Here is a 20,279-nt window from a genome sequence, read left to right on the forward strand (position 1 = left end):
TCAATCCGTCTTCTCCCACTCACTTCTGTATATGCCTTCCACTTGGAATCTGCACCCTTTATTCAGCCCTCAGCCCCACGGCACTTATGTACATATCCTTAATTTATTTATTCATATTAATATCCATCTCCCCCCTAGACTGTAAGCTCATTGCAGGCAGGGACTGTGTCTACCAACCCCGTTACATTAAGCACACAGTAGGACACTAGCAGGTTGTCCCACATGGAGCTCATATTTTTTAATCTCCATTTAACAGATGAGGTAACTGAGGCACAGAGAAGTTAAATGACTTGCCCAAGGTCACACAGCAGACAAGTGGCAGAGCCAGGATTAGAACCCATAACCTCTGACTCCCAAGCCCGGGCTTTTTCCGCTTAGCCACCTGTATCCCCCCCAGTGGGGGCAGGGAATGTACCTGTTATAATGTAATAATAATACTGATAATAATTATGGTCTTTGTTAAGCACTTACTATGTGCCAGCCACTGTACTACGCACTGGGGTGGATTCAGCAAACTGGTTTAGACACAGTCCCTGCCCCACATGGGGCTCACATTCTTGATCCTCATTTCACAGATGAAGTAACTGAGGCAACGAGAAGTTAAGTGACTGCCCAGGGTCACACAGCAGACAAGTGGCGGGGTCAGCATTAGAACCCATGACCTTCTGACTCCCAGGCCTGTGCTCTATCCACTATGCTGTACTCTCCCAAGCACTTAGTACAGGGCTTTGCACACAGTAAGCATTCACTAAATATGACTGATTGATTTAGCGATCTCCCACTGGCTTTCAAAATCGACCTTAGACCTGTGCCTCTGATCCCACTGCCTCTCATATAATCACAACATTGACTCTCTCTATTCTTCCCTCCCTAACTACCATCTTAAATTACTTTCACTCTGATGGCTCCTTTCCCTCGGCTTTAAAACCTGCTCCAGTCTTCCCCATACTAGAAAAAAAAAAGAAAATTAAGTCATTCCCACTATTCCCATCAGCTATCTCCAAATTTCCTCTTCCCAAACTCCTAGAATGGGTTGTATACATCAGCCGCCTTCACCTTGTTGGAAACCAACTCTTAGCCAGCCCTGTTCCATTTTGTTGTCAGACTCTGTTTTGCATTTAATCTGGCTTTGTCTTTTCCAACAGTGCTTGGCATATAGTAAGCACTTAACAAATACCATAAGTATTTACTATTATTAAGTCTTACATCCACCTCCCTCCCACCCTTCCCTCCTCCCCGGCTCCCTGTTAAGAAAACGGCCACCATACTTCATTGAAACCAATTGTATCATATGATTTAAAGCACAAAACACTTGATTGGACCCACTGGATCATAAAGTTAAAAGCACAAAAGCTTGAGGTGGGACACTGAGGGACCACCACACCCATTTACAGACTATAACTACATCTGAAGGTGGGGCTCGCTTTTAGAGCAACAGACTGTCCATCCTCATCCGTACATATCTGTATTACTATTACAATAATAAGTCCCTTGTGCTGTTGATGACGTGACTTAACTCTTTTCTACAAGTACCTGACATTTGGGGTTTCACCCAGGATCCGCATGAGCCCACGGGAGAGACCCGCCTGGGACCTGCCCTGACCGAGGACCACCCGCACGGCACAGGTAGGTAAGGGGTCCTTTGAAATCCCTCAGCGGAAAAATCTCCCTGGTCCACGAGATCCCTGGCCGTGGATCTCCCTGGTTATCGTGGATCCCATTCAGTTCAGCACAAAAGGAAGAGGAGGAAAGATCTTGTTAGAACTGAACAGACACCAATCTCCTGACTCTGCCGCCTCCAGTTTCTAAACCCTTGTCCTCTTCCTCCTCCTCTCTCTCGTCCGTCCCTGCATCTCCCTCTCAGTAGATCCCTTGACTCATTCCTGGGACAAGGGCTCCCGACAAAGAAAAACCACATCCCTGCACCAGGTGCAGAATGGCCCAACTCCAGGAATATAGTCCTTATCTTACACAGCAAGTTCAAACACAACAGTCTGGACTGGGGAAATCCCGGCCTTGGTTGGGAGGATACTTCCCAAGGAGATAATGCACCCACATCACCCCCCTCCCTCTACCGTTGTGCACGAAACCAGAATATCTTATAAAAATGTTGCTCCCCCTATTTTAGATGCCATTATGAAGGACACCAACGTTGGTCTGTTGTGCTCCTTGAGGTCCTCCCATGCAGCTGTGTCAGTCTCCCTGCACTTATTGGGGTGTGAGTATTGCAACCCTATTAAATCTGCTTATTACACGCAGCCTTCGCGTGCCTTGATTACTGGTATTTAAATCTGGTGCAGCACGCGGGGTATCGATATGGCAGTGCTGCTTTTCGGGAAGAATGAGGGTCTTGGGGAGACAGGTCGTTTACCAGGTCACCCAGATACATGGAAATGGGCACTGGGTGTGCAATGGCTGGTTGGCCTGACCAGCCCCGCCGCCTGACTGGAGTCAGACCTGGTAATGGCATGAAACCCTCACAGGGTAGTGAGTTCGATAGACTGACTCCAGGTGGAAACTAGAGGAAAGCTGGAGTGGGAAGCAGCAGGTGACCTGGGGTGGCTGCTGCTGATGGCTCTATGCCCCCTAGACGACGTCCGCCTCGAGACCTAGTGGAGGCACCGCGTAGTAGAAGGTGAACTAGAAGGCTTCTCGGGCTCCTCACAGCGTGCCGCAGGAAGCTGCAGGTTATTGATAAAGGCAAAAGACACAGGAGCTCTGGACGAATGGTGAGATCACCATGAGGCTGAGTGTTTCCTTCCGAGAAGGAAGTTCAGTTCGCCAGATGTGAATAGCTAAGTGCAGTCCTCCTGAAATCAAAGTTCGACTGATGAAGTATGTGTTTATAACAGTATTAACTAAGTTTAAGTTGCAGGTACCAAACCAGCCTCTTATGAAAAAATCAGTGTTTGTGCTTCAACCTCACATTTAAGTCCCTGGAAGAAAATCCGGAAAACGCTCAGCCTCTGTTGAATGAAGAGAAGTCACTGAACATCTGAGTTCTAAGGTGCAGAACGGTCTATAAGAATGTATTTGGATTAAGGTCTCCCCCATCTCATGTCTGGGTATGTGTGTGTGTGCCCAAAGAGTAGAAATGTGAGATGATGTCTATAGAGAGATTACGGGCATATAATAATAATAATGTTGGTATTTGTTAAGCGCTTACTATGTGCAGAGCACTGTTCTAAGCACTGGGGTAGATACAGGGTAAAGGGGTTGTCCCACATGAGGCTCACAGTTAATCCCCATTTTACAGATGAGGTGACTGAGGCACAGAGAAGTTAAGTGACTTGCCTACAGTCACACAGCTGACAAGTGGCAGAGCCGGGAGTCGAACCCATGACCCCTGACTCTGAAACCCAGGCTCTTTCCACTGAGCCACGCTGCTTCCCTGATATGGATGCGGGTGGGGTGGGAATGAGGAAAAGAACATTTGTGTCTGTAAAGATGGAAATAGAGTGAAAAGCTTCAAGGGCCATCTCTAAGGAGATAGTGGGGAAGTGAATGAGGGGGAATCTGTACGTAGCAGAAATGAACAGGAATACTGAATAAGGATTAAGGCACTTGTTTGGTGGCGGGGAGGGAATGAGCCCTGTGTCTAAGAGTGTGTGTCGAATGGGTCGTGTTTAAATGACCTGGCCAACCTTGTGAAAATGTGTAGTATGTATTATGGGGAGAAATTCCTAATGGAATTTAGGTAACTCCACACTTTGAGACTGTGGCTGGGGCTACCACTTTAGAAGATCAAAGGGGAAAATTTGTTTGAGGGAAGGTAGCTCCCTCAAGCAAATCATTAGCTTGCTTTATTGTGAAGTATGGCTCCCGATGCTGGCAAAGTTAGTTCTCAATTTGTTAAATGTGAAAATGCGAAGGAGGTAATTGGGTGAGGAGAATCTGCAATTGCTCTTTTAGGCTAGGAATGCCTATAGCTACATCATAAATTCTACAGTACTAGCTGTGGATTTTGCTAATCTGATAAAAAGAGGTCTATAACCCAGTTGAATACAGATTATCAAAGTTATATCCGGCCGGTATAAACATGATGGTCTTAACAAAGAAATCTGCCTTAAGGTGGAATGTAAAGAAAAAAAGGGTTCCTTTCTTATATAACTTTGAGCAAATTGGAATATGGAAATTTAGTGGAAATAAATTTTGTTCTGAATAATAATAATAATAATAATAATGTTGGCATTTGTTAAGTGCTTACTATGCGCAGAGCACAGTTCTGAGCGCTGGGGTAGATACTGGGTAATCAGGTTGTCCCACATGAGGCTCACAGTCTTAATCCCCATTTTACATATGAGGTAACTGAGGCACAGAGAAGTTAGTGACTTGCCCACAGTCACACAGCTGACAAGTGGCAGGGTCGGGTTTCAAACCCATGACCTCTGACTCCCAAGCCCATTCTCTTTCCACTGAGCCACGCTGTTTCTGAATGAAAAAGTAGTACTAAAGATTGGAAAGGGAGAATTTGGAATGATAATTGAATCTAGATTTTTTTTGGCGGGGGGGCGAAAGGGAATTAAAAGAGAACCTAAAGAATCAGTGTTAGACATGGGGAGACCTACCAGGTTGAACAAATTTGGGGGGGAAAAGGCCCGAGTGGGATATTTTCTTATTTGACAAGAGATTTTCTGGCTACATAAAACCCCAGCTCTGAAAATGACTATTAAAGTTAACTGGAATAGGAATAGGCTGAGAAACTCTGTCAGCCATTAACTTACAGAGACTGTGATAAGGGGTCAGCTGTACACACACACACACATACACACACAAAATTGACTGCTGAGCGTTACAGATTTAGTGGATCCAAAAAATGGGGTTTATCTGTTCATCTTTGCTTGTTACATTCATCTTTTGGATCAAATGATTCTTTAACATGAAATATCCACTATGTTAAGGGTTAAACAATGAAAGCCCCATCACTGACCCTTCCCTTAATACCCCTATGGGCAGCCAAGAAGGCCTTTCCATGAATGGAATGGGTTTACTCGGCGGAATTTGTCTGGAAGCTCTGGGATCACATTCACCCCATTGTCTATTTTAGCCCAGCTCCGGATCCTGAGGTAGTCAGCCTTCCTGTTTGTCAGTACACAATAATCACCATGCAGTGAGAGCTTTCCATCACCCTTGTTTTAAGCTCGCCGCCTTCTGTTGCCATTCCCCACGTGGTTGTGACCCTCTTCCTGAAGCCCCAGACCCAACTCCTATCACTGTCCTGATTAACAAAGTATGAGATGCTACTTTGGGGCTTGCCTCATACCACCGTGACCCGATTGCCCTATGCTGAATCCAGCATCTTCAAATGTTCTGGCAGATATTGCCGGCAGAGATGCAGCACTTTCCTCTGCTTCTGGGAACTGCAGATTTTTTCTGCCATGTCTTGATTTCTTTGCAGGATGTTGTCCTAACCACAGAGCAGTCTGCCTGGATGGCAGTGGGCAATGTATGCTCCCCTTCAGGCTTCTGAGTTGCCCCTGATGGCCGCCAAAGCCCCTTCCATTGTACTCCCATACTTTGCTTATCTGACCCATGGATTGGGTCACGCAAGCAAAGGCGGGGACGACTGCTTTGGTTTGCACCCTCATTTCTCAAGGTTACGGCCCTAAATAGCAGCACTTGCTCAATTTGTCAGAAGTGTGATGTCAGAAAAATATAGAGGGTACAAAAAGCCACTCAACCGCCACCCTGGAGACCTTTATAAATAGCCATCCTGACTTCGTTCAAATGCCCGAATGTTGTCACTATGAATAGGCTTCAGTTGCTACCGATGTTTTTGCCAAATGGACTAAAGCATACTCACGAGCAAAGGTGGATATTAGATCCGTAACTACGCACCTTTTAAAGGAACTTATTCCCCTATTTGAGTTACCTGCCAGAATCGATAGTGACCGAGGGACTCATTTTACCGGGCAATTAGTCAGCGATATCTGTAAAGTACTAGGTATAACGCAGTATTTCCATTGCCCTTATCACCCAGGGTCTGCAGGCCTGGTAGAAAGGTACAATGGGATGGTGAAAAACAAATAAGCAAAATTATGTTCTGAAACAGGATTAAAATGGCCAGAATACTTTCCCTCGGATCCTTTCGGTTTACAGAACACAACTACCCGAAAAACAGGTTTAAAACCTCATGAAATCCTGATGGGAAGGCCCACGTGCCTCCCTACGTCCCCTCCTGTGGACTGGGCAACATGGAACTATGTCCTCACTAATGATGCCTTATTGGATTATTGCCAATTATGAAATAACTGTCCTAAAGCCTTACATTCAAAGGTGCAACAAGCCCTGACAAAACCTGACGTAAAACCAGAGCCACAAACTCAAACCAGGCGACTGGATACTCGTCACATCCTTCCCATGAAAGAATACCCTTGTGCCCAGCGGGAAAGGACCACACCAGGTGGTGCTAACTATAGGAACTGCGGTAAAATATTGCTGTGACTCGATTCTTTCATGGAACTCGACAACCCCCTGTCCTCCAATTCAATCAATTAATTGATCATATTTACTAAGCACTGAGTACAGAGCACTGTACTAAGTGCTTAGGAGAGGAAAATAGACCAATGTAACAGAGTTGATAGACCCACTCTCCTTTCTTGACTATTGCAATCTGGTTTCCGCCCCGCCTTATCTACATTAAAACCTGCTCTTCAAAATCAGCAGTGACTTCCTCCTTCCCAAATTCAGTGGTCTTGATTCTTGACATTGTGGACCACGCACTCTTTGTGAAGACATTATTCCAACCTGATTTCTCCTGGTTCTCCTCCTACCTTTCAGTCTCTTTTCCTGGCTCCTCTTCCACCTGTCACTCCCCATCTGTGGGTGTCGCTCAGGACTCTCTTCTGAGTCCCCTCCTCCTTTCACTTTATCCTCATTCCCCCTGAGAGCTCATCAGCTCCCACAGTTTCAATAAAAATCTTTTCATTTTTTTATGGCATTTGTTAAGTGCTGACTATGTGCCTGGCACTGTACTAATAATAATAATGATGGTGTTTTTTAGGCACTTACTACATAACAAGCACTGTTCTAAGCACTGCTTAGATACAAGATTTTCAGCTTGTCCCACATGGGGCTCACAGCCTTAATGCCCATTTTACAGATGAGGTAACTGAGGCACAGAGAGGTTAAGTGACTTGCCCCAAGTCACATAGGGGACAAGTGGTGGAGCCGGGAATAGAACCCACGACCTCTGACTCCCAAGCCCGTGCTCTTTCCACTAAGCCACACCGCTTCTCTAAATAATGATGGTATTTATGAAGCGCTTACTATGTACCAAGCACTGTTCTAAGCATGGGGGTGGATACAAGGTCATCTGGTTGTCCCTCGTGGGACTCACAGTCTCAATGCCCATATTGCAGATGAGGTAACTGAGGCACAGAGAAGTCAAGTGGCTTGCCCAAAGTCACATAGCTGACAAGCGGCGGAGCTGGGATTAGAACCCACGACCTCTGACTCTCAAGCACGGGTTCTTTCCGCTATGACCATGCTGCTTCTGCTACTAAGTGCTGAGGTAGATACTAGTAAATTGGGTTGAACACATGGGTCTCACAGTCTTATTCCCGAGTTTACAAATGAGGTAACTGAGGTATAGAGAAGTGAAGTGACTTGCCCAAGGTCACACAGCAGACAAATGGCAAAGCCGGGATAAAAACCAAATTACTTCTGACTCCCAGGCCCATGCTCTATCCACTAGGCCATGCCCAGCCTCCTATGTCTCACCACTCCAATCCATACTTTACTCTGCTACCAAGATCATTTTTCGGCAAAAATATTTAATTAATTAGCTACTTAGCTAATTAATTCATGATGGCATTTGTTAAGCACTTACTATGTGCCAGGCTCTGTACTAAGCACCGGGTGGATACAAGGCAATCGGGTTGGACACATTCCCTGCCCCATGTGGGGCTCACAGTCTCAATTCTCATTTTACAGATGAGGTACCTGAGGCCCAGAGAAGTCAAGTGACTTTCCCCAGGTCACAGAGCAGACAAGTAGAGGAGTAGGGATTGGAACCCAGGTCCCACTGACTCCCAGACCCGTGATCTATCCACTCCACCATGCTGCTTCTAGTCTCCTAGAAGGACATGTTTCCCTACTCCTGAAGAAACCCCAGTGGTTGCCCATCCACCTCTGCATCAAACAAATACTCCTCTCCATCAGCTTCAAAACACTTAATCACTTTGCCCCCTCCTACCTCACCTCACTACTCAGCTACTACAATCCAGGCTGCACACTACACTCCTCTAATGCCAACCTTCTCACTGCTCCTCGTTCTCGTCTATCTCCCTCCCGACTCCTCGTTCACGTCCTGCCTCCGGCCTGGAATGCCCTCCCTCCTCATATCTGACAATTACTCTGCCCCCATTCAAAGCCTTATTAAATAGTATTTATTGAGCACTGTATTAATTTATTGTGTGCAGAGCACTGTACTAAGTGCTTGGAATGTGCAATTCGGCAACAGATAGAGACAATCCCTGCCCACTGACGGGCTTACAGTCTAATCTTATTGCAGGCCCATCTCTTCCAAGAGGCCTTCCCTGACTATGCCCCCCTTTTCCTCTTCTCCCATTCCCTTCTGCACTGCCCTGCCTTGTTCCCTTTATTCGTTACAGCCTCCACGGCCCCATAGCACTTACGTACTTTATATTAAGGTCCGTCTTACTCTGTAAACTCATCGTGTACTCTTCCAAGTGCTTAGTAGTGCTCTCCACTACAATGAACGATCGATTGATACGACTGAATGAATATTTATATAGATGAATATTTTGGAGCCCGAACTTCTCTCCCCATCAACAATACGGCATTTCCTCTTCCTCACAAGGCATATCTATGATTTGGCTTGTCCACCAACACTTCGAACACACTCCGTATAAAACCGAACTCCTTACCTTCCCTCCCAGTTCCTCTTCTCCACCTACCTTTCCCATCACAACCCTCTTTCTGAAGCTTGTAACCTTTGATACCTCATTAATTCATTTTTTTCCTCTCCCCAACCTACACCTCTTTTACTCCCACGTGAGAAGTTTTGAACTTATGTACATAACTGTAATTTATTTATATTAACGTCTGACTCCCCCTCTTTAGACTGTAAGCTCATTGTGGGCAGGGAATGTGTCTGTTGATTGCTCTATCCTACTCTCCCAAGCGCTCAATACAGTGCTCTGCACACAGTAAGCACTCAATAATATATGACTGAACAAATGAATAATTCCCACATAGCAATAGCACATAGTCTAGAATCCAGTGGATTCCTTCAATTTCTCCAGCAGAAGAGCTTGGTGTCAGTTTCAGAGGCTGGTGATCAGCCTCAACTAGTTGTTAAATGTAGGCTAAGCAGATCCCTCAGCTCTCCTTCCAACTACGACTCACCATGGTGGCAGTGAATGGAATGTTGTCAATCAGGGAGGAGGCCAGGGCAGAGACCCAAACAACTAGCACGATGGCAACTGCAAGGCGCTGTTCTTCAGGGACACCCTGCAGAAAGGAAAGGGAAGTTAATACACCACAGAGTCCGCGTCCTTTAATAATAATGATAGTATCTGTTGAACTCTATGTGCCAAGCACTATTCTATGCACTGAGGTAGATGCAAGGTCATCAGGTTGTCCCCCGTGGGGCTCACAGTCTTAATCCCCATTTTCCAGATGAGGTAACTGAGGCACAGAGAAGTTAAGTGACTTTGCCCCAAAGTAACACAGCTAAGTGGTGGAAGCAAGAATTAGAACCCAAGCCCTCTGACTCCCAAGCCCGTGCTCTTTCTACTGAACCACACTGCTCTAATATAGGGAGTTTAGGCTGTGTCCCCTCCACGCCCGAGGCTGGGAGCAGCTATTCAGAGTGCAATCTTTGCTTTCATGGAGGAATACTACACAGGGGGGAGACTTCAAAATCACCAGAGCTCTTACTATCGTAGGACTGCTGGAAGCCACCAAAAGGTGACCTCTAAGAACCCACTGTGGAATCTGGTCCTGAAACACACATGAAGAGGTGGTTTGTGGGCAGAAAACTGAGAGAAACGAGAAGCAGCATGGCTTAGTGGAAAGAGCATAGACTGAGACAAGGTTACCTGAGCCAGAACACAACCTCTCTGTGCCTCGGTTGACTCATTTATAAAATGGGGTTAAGATACCTGTTCTCCCTCCCCTAGCAACTGTGATCCCCTTGTGGGACAGACTTTGATCTCCCTGTATCGTATTTACCCTGGTGCTTGCTTAGTGTATAGTAAGTGCTAAACAAATACTATTATTAACAACTTTAGTAGTACTCCAGCCTGTTAAGGCATGTTATAGTTTAACCACCCAGTGGGCTATTAGGACCAACAGAAAATTCTCTTTTCTGGAGCCTTTGCTATAAAGGAGTTCACTGTTACTTTATTTCAGATGCCACTTTGATCCTAATGGCCACCAGAACGCGAGCAGAGGCCTATAATTACGTTGATTCTAAAGTGTCATCCTTGTTTCCTAGAAAAGGCTGGCGGTCAAAATACACTCCTTCCAAGCATTTTCTCTGAATCAATACAAGCCGTCCGTGCTGGGCCTTCGAACCAGATATAAAGAACAGTGAAACTTTTCCTCTGTTCACATGATGTTCCTGAGCATCCTGGACTGAAACATACCTTTATCAGCAGCGCAGTCTGCTCTCCAATATAGTCAATTAAGTGAAGGTTTGCCAAAGCCTGAAAGAGAAGAATTTAGCACAGGTTTAGACTGTTGGAATGTTGGAGAGAGAAGATTCATATGTGAAAGGACTAAGACACTATTTTCAAGTAAGGAAAATTAATCATATCATGTGCCACTATCATCTCCTCTGATACGGCACAGAACCCAATATATAGAACTGATAGATCATGTAATGCAGTCTCGGCGAAAGAAGCAGCTGGCCAGCAGTGACAGAGACTCGATGCTGATTTGTATTTCTGTGTTTAATTTCAAATAAATGCCAAATTCCCCAAAACAGAGGTCTGCGGTTAGCCAAATCCCAACAAAATTGTGCAATGCTTTGCACACAGTAAGTGCTCAATAAATACCATCGATTAATTGACCGAAATGGAAAATCTCTGCAAGCTCTTAATAATAATAATAATAATGTTGGTATTTGTTAAGCACTTACTATGTGCAGAGCACTGTTCTAAGCACTGGGGTAGATACGGGGTAATCATGTTGTCCCATGTGAGGCTCACAGTTAATCCCCATTTTACAGATGAGGTAACTGAGGCACAGAGAAGTTAAGTGACTTGCCCACAGTCACACAGCTGACAAGTGGCAGAGCCGGGAGTCGAACTCATGACCTCTGACTCTGAAGCCCAGGCTCTTTCCACTGAGCCACGCTGCTTCCCAATGTAAGCTGCAATTTCTCCTGCTGTCCCAGTGTCAACAGCATGCCCAATGCCAGAATTGGGGTCTTGACGGCCCCATGCCACACAGGGGCCAGGTCTGCTTGAAGGGCAGGTTGAAGCAGGAAAGATGATTCCCTCGCTCAAAGCCGGGGGTTTCCCTGCTTGCCTCTTCCCCCTCTCTCTGAAGCCCACCTCCAAGACACTAGAAGTTGCTTCTGTTTATTTCTTCTTCCTCCTGCTGACATTGGGTGGGCTGGGGGCATCATGCTGCCCAGTTACCAAGCTCTGCCCAAGACTGTAAACTCCTTGTGGGCAGTGAAAGTGTCTACCGACTTCCAAATGCTCAGTACAGTGCTCGGCATACAGTAAGTGCTCAATAAATGCCACTGACTGATTGAGAGCTCTGGGAGGGCATGGGAACATGGACTTGATTTAGGTGACAGATAAAGTGGAAAACTAAAACGAATCTAAAGAAACAAGGACAAGGTAGTAAGCTGACAAAAGAGTGGATAAATTAATAATAACCACTTCAATAATAATTGTGGTTCTTAAGTACTTACTATATGCCAAACACTGTACTAACCGCAGGGGAGATGCAAGATAATTAGGTCCCACATAAGGCTCACAGTCTAAAGAGGTGAGAGAACAGGAATTGAATCCCCATTTAGCAGGCGAGGCATAGGGAAGTTAAATGACTTGCCCGAGGTCAGAGAGCAGAAAAGTGGAAGAACTGGGATTAGAACCCAGGTCTTCTGACTCCCAGGCCTGTGCTATGCTGCTCCCACTGTAAAAAGAAACTTCCCAAGAGGTCCCTTTCTCACCCACTAGAAAGGCATCATGAAGGGAAACAGATCAGTCTCTCCTCCAGGGAGGTTTTTCCGGTGAGAAATAGATCCTGCTACATGAGGAGAAGTAGGGAAGCTACTGGTAGAGGCGGAGATGGGTGGGCTTCTTTGTTCCACGATCTGGAAAAGCATGCAACACACTAAAATTCAGCAAATCTCACCATCTTACCCTGGAGGAAGCTTCTGTTCTACCTGATCGAGAGGAAGAGAACCCTACTTCCCCACTCCCTTTCCCTAGCATTAAGAATCTCCTTTTCCAGAACCTTAGGAGACCTTGGGTTCACGTTCATTAAATCTGAACAGTTTATTACGTTGAAAGTTGAAAGCCGCTTCCTCGGTTGTCTTTTTTCTTTTTTAAAATGGTGTTTGTTAAGTGCTTACTCTGTGTCAGGCACTGTACTATGGTGCTGTGGTAGAATCAGAGCTAATCAGATTAGACACAGTCCATTTCCCACAAAGGGTTTACAGTATTAATCCCCATTTTACACATGGTAACGGAGGCACAGAGAGGTTAAGTGCCTTGCCCAAGGTGACACAGCAGACAAGTAGCAGAGCCGGGATTAGAACGCAGGTCCTTTTTGACTCTCAGGCCCGTGCTCTATCCATTTAGCCAGGCTGCTTCTCCTCTCTTGGGGATCCACTTCAGCCACACAGTGACCATTAAGGCGGTGAGACGAGGAGGCTTCAGTCAGGCTGAGCTCCACCGGAAACTCCGATAAGGCGAACAACCTCTGAACCCTGACGCCGTCAGGACGCCGCCGTAGCACAAGTGCTGGGCAATCTGGGAGGAATGGGGGCAGGAAATATCATTTTTCAGCCTGGACCACAGGACTGGATATTTCAAGGAAGCCAGGCCACTCACCCACCCCGTAAGCGTTGGCCTTTCTTTTTCTTTCTCCCACTTGGTAAGACCCCTTAGCCAATTCCACCCAAAACCCAATTAATTAGTAGTTTTATTTTTCCTACAGTTCAATGAGGGCTTTTTAAACAGTGTTTATCCCCCTGAAATAAAGTGTCCATTCCATGCCGTCAACTCAGGCTGGCAACAAGTTAAACCTACCTCAGCCCAGCCCAGTTCTCATTCATTCAATCGTATTTATTGAGCACTTACTATGTGCAGAGCACTGTACCAAGTGCTCAGAATGTACAATTCAGCAACAGGTAGAGATAAATCCCTGCCCAATAATGGGCTCACAGTCTAAACGACGGGCTCACAGTCTAAACATCCTGCCCCAAACCCAAACATACATCCCCACTGCTATCTAACAATTTCCCCCACTCCCCCGAAGGGTTTTTCATGTATTTTCAATCAATCAATCAATCAATCAATCAATTAATAATAGTTATTGAGCACTTATTGAATAATAATTATTATATTTATCAAGTGCGTACTCTGTGCCAAGCACTGTTGCAAACGCTGGGATAGATACAAAGTAATCAAGTTGCCCAACATGGGGCTCGCAGTCTTAATCCCCATTTTACAGATGAGGGAACTGAGGAATGGAGAGGTTAAGTGGCTTGCCCGAGATCACACAACAGACAAGTGGCGGAGGCGGGATTAGAACCCATGTCCGCTGACGTCCAAGCCCGTGCTCTTTCCACAAAGTCACTCTGCCACTATTGTCTGTACTAAGAGCTTGGTAGAGTAAAATATAATAGAGTTGGTAGACACGACCTCCAACTTCAACGAGTTTACACGCTCTGTGCCCACATCCCAACCCCATGCCTCAGACTGTGCCCCTCCAGCCCAAGGATGTCCCTTGTCTAGGGGCCGATTTTTTATTTGTATTGTGCTTTTTTTACAAGTCCATGCCTGAACCCTTGCCCGCCTTGCAGCCTTACCTCCGGGACCACCAAAGCCATAGGTACAAGGCATATTGAGGCAAGGAGCAGTGTTTGGGCACTAACTGTCTGGGCCCTCTCATTCCCCAAATTTCCCAAATTCCCCAAAATTACAGCACGGAGGAAATCCTCAGACTGATGCCAGCATTTAATAAATACATAAATGTTGAGACCAAATACACACACTCCCACTCTCTCTTTCTCACTCTAATATTCAATCGTATTTACTGAGTGCTTACTGTATGCACAGCACTGTACTAAGCGCTTACACACACAGAAATAAGAGAAAGATGGAGAGTAAAGAGAAAGCAAGAGTTTGATTGCTCTTTCAATTTATTAGTAACACCAGCGTTTCGGGTCCACATGCATTTGGAAAAATGCAGCATTTACTTTTATTTCACTCCCAAGCCTGCCCTCTCTAGTTATCCAGATGTCATTTGTTTCTTTAGAGAGGAGAAGGTCAAAAAAATGAAAATGATGGCTCTTTACACAATGGAGTCTTCTGATAATTTGATGCAAAAGCTAACTGAATATCAAATGAGTCTTTAAAAATGAATTTCTTACATGTAAACAGCGGGTGTGATGGCTACAGACTAGAAAAGCCTGGGTTTTTAGGTGAAAATTCATTTTAAGCATTTGAAAGAGTTAAAACATCAGCCTAATAAAGGTGTCACAGCAAGGTGGGAGAAAAACAGTACGAGCCATGACAGATAGTTCATTAAAAAAACTCAGCCTCGAAACATTTCACAAGCAAAATGTCCTGCTGCTTATCAGGTTCTTTATGAATCATTCATGTATCCCCCAGTTGGGTTTGTTAGCGGCCTTTTCTTTCCAAACAGAACTTTCTGTTTGGACATTGAAGGATCACCCTCACTCCAACCGGGAGATCCGAGGAGGCTGTCTCTAAATGTCTACATGGCTGTGGGAATAGGACCTATCATAAAAGACAAATATCATATCTATCAAGTGTGAGGGCAGGGAAGAGAGTGTGGATGGCTTGGTCCAAACCAAGGCTAATTTTGGAAAAACAACCCAAGTACGTGTCTACTGACAGTAGATACCCCTCTTCCCTACCCCTCAACAAAAGTCCTATGCAAGTAGGTGGTCTAGATGTCGGGCCACCTCAGAATGGCCTTTTGAAAAGAGCATAGGACTGGGAATTAATCAGGGAGGGCCTCCTGGAGGAGATCTGATTTTAGATCATCTGGCTACAGGGTGGAATAACTCGGGAGACTAAGAGGCAAATTTGAAAGCACTTCCCGGTACCATGAACGGCAAACCTGTCTTTGATCGTGCATAGCGTGGTGGAGATGATTGCCATCTAAGAGCCTTTCCGGCTACATTCCACCCTTGGGAGAAATTCACCCTGAACCAAATCTGAAGAACAACTCTACTTGGAGACAACACTATAGAGACACCCCAAATCTCAGGCACCGGGATGTTTCCTGTAGACAAACCTCTTAATCAATCAAGCAATCAATCAGGCAATCGATGACGTTGACTGAGCACTGTGTGTGGAGCACTGTACTGAGTGTTCTGCAAGGATCAGTGCAAGTCTTTTACTCCTATTCAGGGAAGCCATATAGCACCCATCAATAGTCTTAAATCTTAATCTGTAACGCTGAGCTTCAAGGCCCATTCATCCACCATTAGTGTTTTATTTTTTATAACAATCACGGTGCCTAATTCTGCTTATGGGATGGGATGTTGCTATTTTCCCTTGGTGTCGCTATAGTTTGGTCCCAGAATAGCATCGACTGATCAAATTATTGTACCAACATAATCCTGGCTCATCCGGATCCTCCTGTCTGAGATGGTCAGGAGCAGAGTCGGTGGAGGCCAGAGAGAGAGGAGAGATGTGGAGAGAAAAAAAGGAAAAGGGGGTATAAGAAAGGGAAAAGGGAGACGGGGAAGGAGAAGGACTAGGAACAAAAAAGAGGGAGAGGAGGAAAGGGGAAAGGAAAGGGAAGAAACAAGAGAGGTCAGAACCCTCATTGTAATAATAATAAATGTGAGGTTTATTAAGTGCTCTATGTGCCAAGGTGGATGCAATGCGGTCTGATCAAACACAGTTCCTCTCCCAAGCAGGGCTCACGGTCTAAGAAGCAGTGTGGGTCAGTGGAGAGAACACGGGCTTAGGAGTCAGAGGTCATGGGCTCTAATTCCGGCTCGGCCACCGGTCAGCTGTGTGACTCTGGGCAAGTCACTTGACTTCTTGGTGCCTCACTAACCTCATCTGTAAAATGGGGATTAAGACTGTGAGCCTCATGTGGAACAACCTGATTACCCTGTATCTATCCCAGGGCTTAGAACAGTGCTCGGCACATAGTAAGCGCTTAACAAATACCAACATTATTATTATTATTATTATTATTATTATTATTAAGGGGGAGAGAGAAAAGATACTGAATCATCATTTTGCAGATGAAGAAACTGAGGAACAGCGGTGTTAAGTGATTTGCCCAGCGTCACCCAGCAACCTAGTGACAGAACTGGGATGACAACCTGAATCTTCTGACTCCGAGGCCTGTGCTCATTCCACTAGGTCTCCTCTCCCCCCGCCTCCTGCCTCCGCAGCGGCTGCCTCCCAAGCCCAGTGAGGTGGAGCAGTTTCGGGAACTGCTGCTGGTTCCACTGGGGTGGCAACTGATGGCTCCAGCTCAAGTGGCCTAGCTTGGACTACTGAGGCTATTTAGGCTGTTTGTGCAGCCCCTTCCAATCCAGAGGCACTGTAGAAGCACTGGAATCCTGCCCTGGGACAGCTGGTAAATAGAGTTCGGGCCACTGTCTGACCTCCTGCTGACTGGAGGGAAGCAAGCTCCTTTGTATTGGGCTCTCCCAAGCGGTTGGTACAAAAATACCACCGATTGATTGATTGATTGATTGACTGACAGAAGTGATCAAGGTCAACGTGAACCAGCCCAGGAGGGGTCGGTTAAGCCAGAGTGACTTCCTGAACTACCAGATAGAGGGGAGTGGCAGAGGCCCAAAGGCACGTAACGGGCCTCGAATAACAATCCATCCTCATTGAAACGAAATCACCTTGATGGTGGAAATGCTAAGGAAAACAACAAAATGTTTTAATATTCAATCTTGTGGGTTTTAACTATAATTTTGAAAAAAAGGATTTTGGGAAATCTAGTGAAATCAAAATGAGCAAAACACATTTGTTCAGAAGCATCACTGTGGATGTCTTCAGCCTTGGTATGTCTCCCCCATCTGTATATATTTCTTAGCTTGAACTCCATAATTCTGGCATTTACAAAGCGCTTGCATGAAGCACTGGAGTAGATGCAAGCTTATGAAATTGGACACTGAGTCCATGTCCCACACGGGACTCGTGACATATCACAGACATCTTTAGACCTCTACTTTGTTATGATAATGAGAAACTGTCAGATAATAATGTTACATTTACTACTTTGCTGCAATTAGACTGTGAGTTCCTTGTGGGCCGAGGACATGTCTACCAAATCTACTGTATTGTCTCCTCAGGCACATATTTTGGGACTCATTAAGCAATCGATCAATCAATTGTAATTTTTGAGTGCTTACTGTGTGCAGAACACTGTACTGAGTGCTTGGGAGAGTACAATACAAGAGAGTTGGTAGAGACATTCCCGCCCACAACAAGCTTACAGTCTAGAGGGGAAAACTGAAGGAAATCAAATTGGTTAAATGTCAGAGGTATCATCTGTGGAATACCTAACTCTGTCTCCCCAAATGCCCATATCAGCTGCATAAAGAACAAAAAAATTTAGGAAACCCAACTTCACCTGTTTTCAGAAGGAGGGAGACAGAGTCAGAGCTGGGGGGAGAAGGCCTACCCATCAATTATGTTTGGTTCAGGTCTAATTCATCCAGTCCATTTTTCTTCATTTTTGGTTAACTGCATCAGCTTGAATTTTAGTTTGATTTAAAGGACATGTATTTCCCTTGTGAATCCAAACAGTGAACCAGAAAGCCACTCCACCGTCCCGTGAAATCTCAGACTCTGTGAAACACTGATTTATTTTACGGGATCTGTGATCAGTCGTAGTGTCCAAGGGGCCATATTAAGGCTGTTTTCTGACTGGGGCCATGAGAAGCAGCGTGGCGTAATGGGCCCGGGAGTTCTAATCTTGGCTCTGATACATATCTGCCAGGTGACATCAGGCAAATCACTTAACTTCTCTAAATCTCAGTTCCCTCATCCGAGAAAAAGAGATTCAACATCTGTTCTCCCTCCTACTTAGATTATAAGGACCTGATTATCTTGTATCTACCCCAGTGCCTAGCACATAGTAAGTGCTTAACAAATATCACAATTATTATTATTATTACAATGTGTGCCTAATGGAAGGTAGGAGACCTGAGTTCTAATCCTAACTTTGCCATTGGCCTGCTACGTTACCTTTGGCAAATCACTTAATTTCTTTTAGCTTCAGTTTCTTCATATGTAAAAGTGTGCATGAAATAGCTGCTCTCTCTAACCCCAAGACTATGAGCCTCATGTGGGACAGCAACTGTCTCTGATCTGTTTATGTTTTATAATAATAATATCTATTTTAGCATTTGTTAAGCTCTTGCCGAGTGTTAAGCACTGGGGTAAATACAAGATAATCAGTTTGGATACAACCCAACCCAGAGCTTAGTACAATGTTTGGCACATAGTAAGTGCTTAACAAAATCTACAATCATTATTAGTAGCAATAGTAAAATTTATCCACCGGTAAAATGGAAAAATGGGAAAGTCCAAAACATGATTTAAACATGCTTCTGACATGGAATGGAAGCTATCCGACTATGAAATTGGAGTCCAGAGGAGCCAAATCAATCAATTAACCAATCAATCGTTCAATCATATTTACTGAGCGCCTACTGTGTGCAAAGCATTGTAAGCCCTTGGAAGAGTAATAATAATAATAATGGTATTTGTTAAGTGCTTACTATGTGCGAAGCACTGTTCTAACGAGAATACAGTATAAAAGAGTTGGTAGACATATTCCTTACCCACACTGAGTTTACAGTCTAGAGGGGGAGATAGACATTAATATAAATTAATCAATTACAGATATTGACAGAAGTGCTGAGGATTCAGAGCTCAGGTAACCCTGCTCAGGCCAAAACCCTCAGGCTCAGAACTTCAAGGGGAAAGAATCTGAAGCAGATGAAAATCTCAAAGAAATCCAGCCCTATCCAAAGTTTTACATTTGAGTTGCAATAAAAATTCACTACAGATTATTGGAAAGATAAGGCAGCTTCTTAAATGGCCATTTTCGTAAAATGGATTCCTTTTCAGGCTGTAGAAAATGTGGCTTGAGCCCTATCATGCCCAGTCTGTCGATGAATCTTATGGACCAAAATGTTCACATGTCCAGTATCAGAAACCCGTTTGGTCTTCCCGGGACTGACCTACAACCCCAAGTATTATAGTCGATTCTGCCACTTTCTCACGCAAGATATTCTGCTCGATGTTACCGCCACTTCCATCTTCTTCTGCTATTTGCCCATGCTCCAAAGCGAGGAGTACAGGGAAGGGCCATAAGCTCAAAATGAGGTTTGCCAAATCATCCTTACCTCCATGAGGACAAATAATGCAGCAAAGAACAGAAGGGTGGCCCATTCCACTCTGTGGAGAATCATCTCGAAATCATGGGTGTCAGCCAACACCAGCAGCCACAGGGCTCCTAAAATAGCAATCCATCCTGCGGAAGAAGGAAATCAGTAGACGGACAATTAATAACCCAAGGACAAGTCCCAAATGTCAATGGCTTCTTGGGTCTCTTTCCTTTACTGAAATTCTGTCAAATTTATCCAATATCTTAAATTGGGAGAGAAGTAACCTTCCTTGCACTGCCTCTACATCAACCCCTTTGAGACTGGTTGTTATGTGGTTATTTCGCTTTTGACACAAACGCAGAAACACTCCAAAAAAGCTCAAGTCACATGATTTGCTTCTCCACACGTTCTCCCTTCTACTTAGACTGTGAGGCTCATACAAGGCAAGGATCGTGTTCTATCTGCTTAACTTGTATTTAGCCCGGTGCATAGAACAGTGCTTGACACATAGTAAGTGCTTAACAAATATAACAATAATAACAATAAAAATAAGGATAATAATCCACTTACATATTTTCCCACTATTCTCTGCCCTGGAGAAAGCATCTTTTACCTGGAATTTGTGCAGGATTAAATCAACTATTGGGAGGCAGCAAGGCTTAGTGGATAGAGCACGGAGTTGGGAGTCAGAAGGACCTGGGTTGAAATCCCAACT

The 20,279-nt window shown here is 44.9% G+C and overlaps 1 protein-coding gene across 1 annotated transcript in view; it reads right to left on the minus strand.

Annotated features, from left to right (window-relative positions):
* Window positions 1-20,279, minus strand: part of OCA2 (OCA2 melanosomal transmembrane protein) — a 227,071-nt gene that overhangs the window by 61,574 nt on the left and 145,218 nt on the right. Inside the window, exons 19-21 of the mRNA XM_039914722.1 lie at window positions 19,583-19,710; window positions 10,617-10,676; window positions 9,373-9,477 (exon numbers count right to left, since the gene is read on the minus strand). Coding sequence (XP_039770656.1) covers window positions 9,373-9,477; window positions 10,617-10,676; window positions 19,583-19,710 — 293 coding nt within the window. The remainder of the gene's footprint in view (window positions 1-9,372; window positions 9,478-10,616; window positions 10,677-19,582; window positions 19,711-20,279) is intronic.

This window comes from Ornithorhynchus anatinus, chromosome 18 (genome assembly GCF_004115215.2).
Source record: "Ornithorhynchus anatinus isolate Pmale09 chromosome 18, mOrnAna1.pri.v4, whole genome shotgun sequence".
In the NCBI taxonomy this organism is placed as follows: domain Eukaryota; kingdom Metazoa; phylum Chordata; class Mammalia; order Monotremata; family Ornithorhynchidae; genus Ornithorhynchus; species Ornithorhynchus anatinus.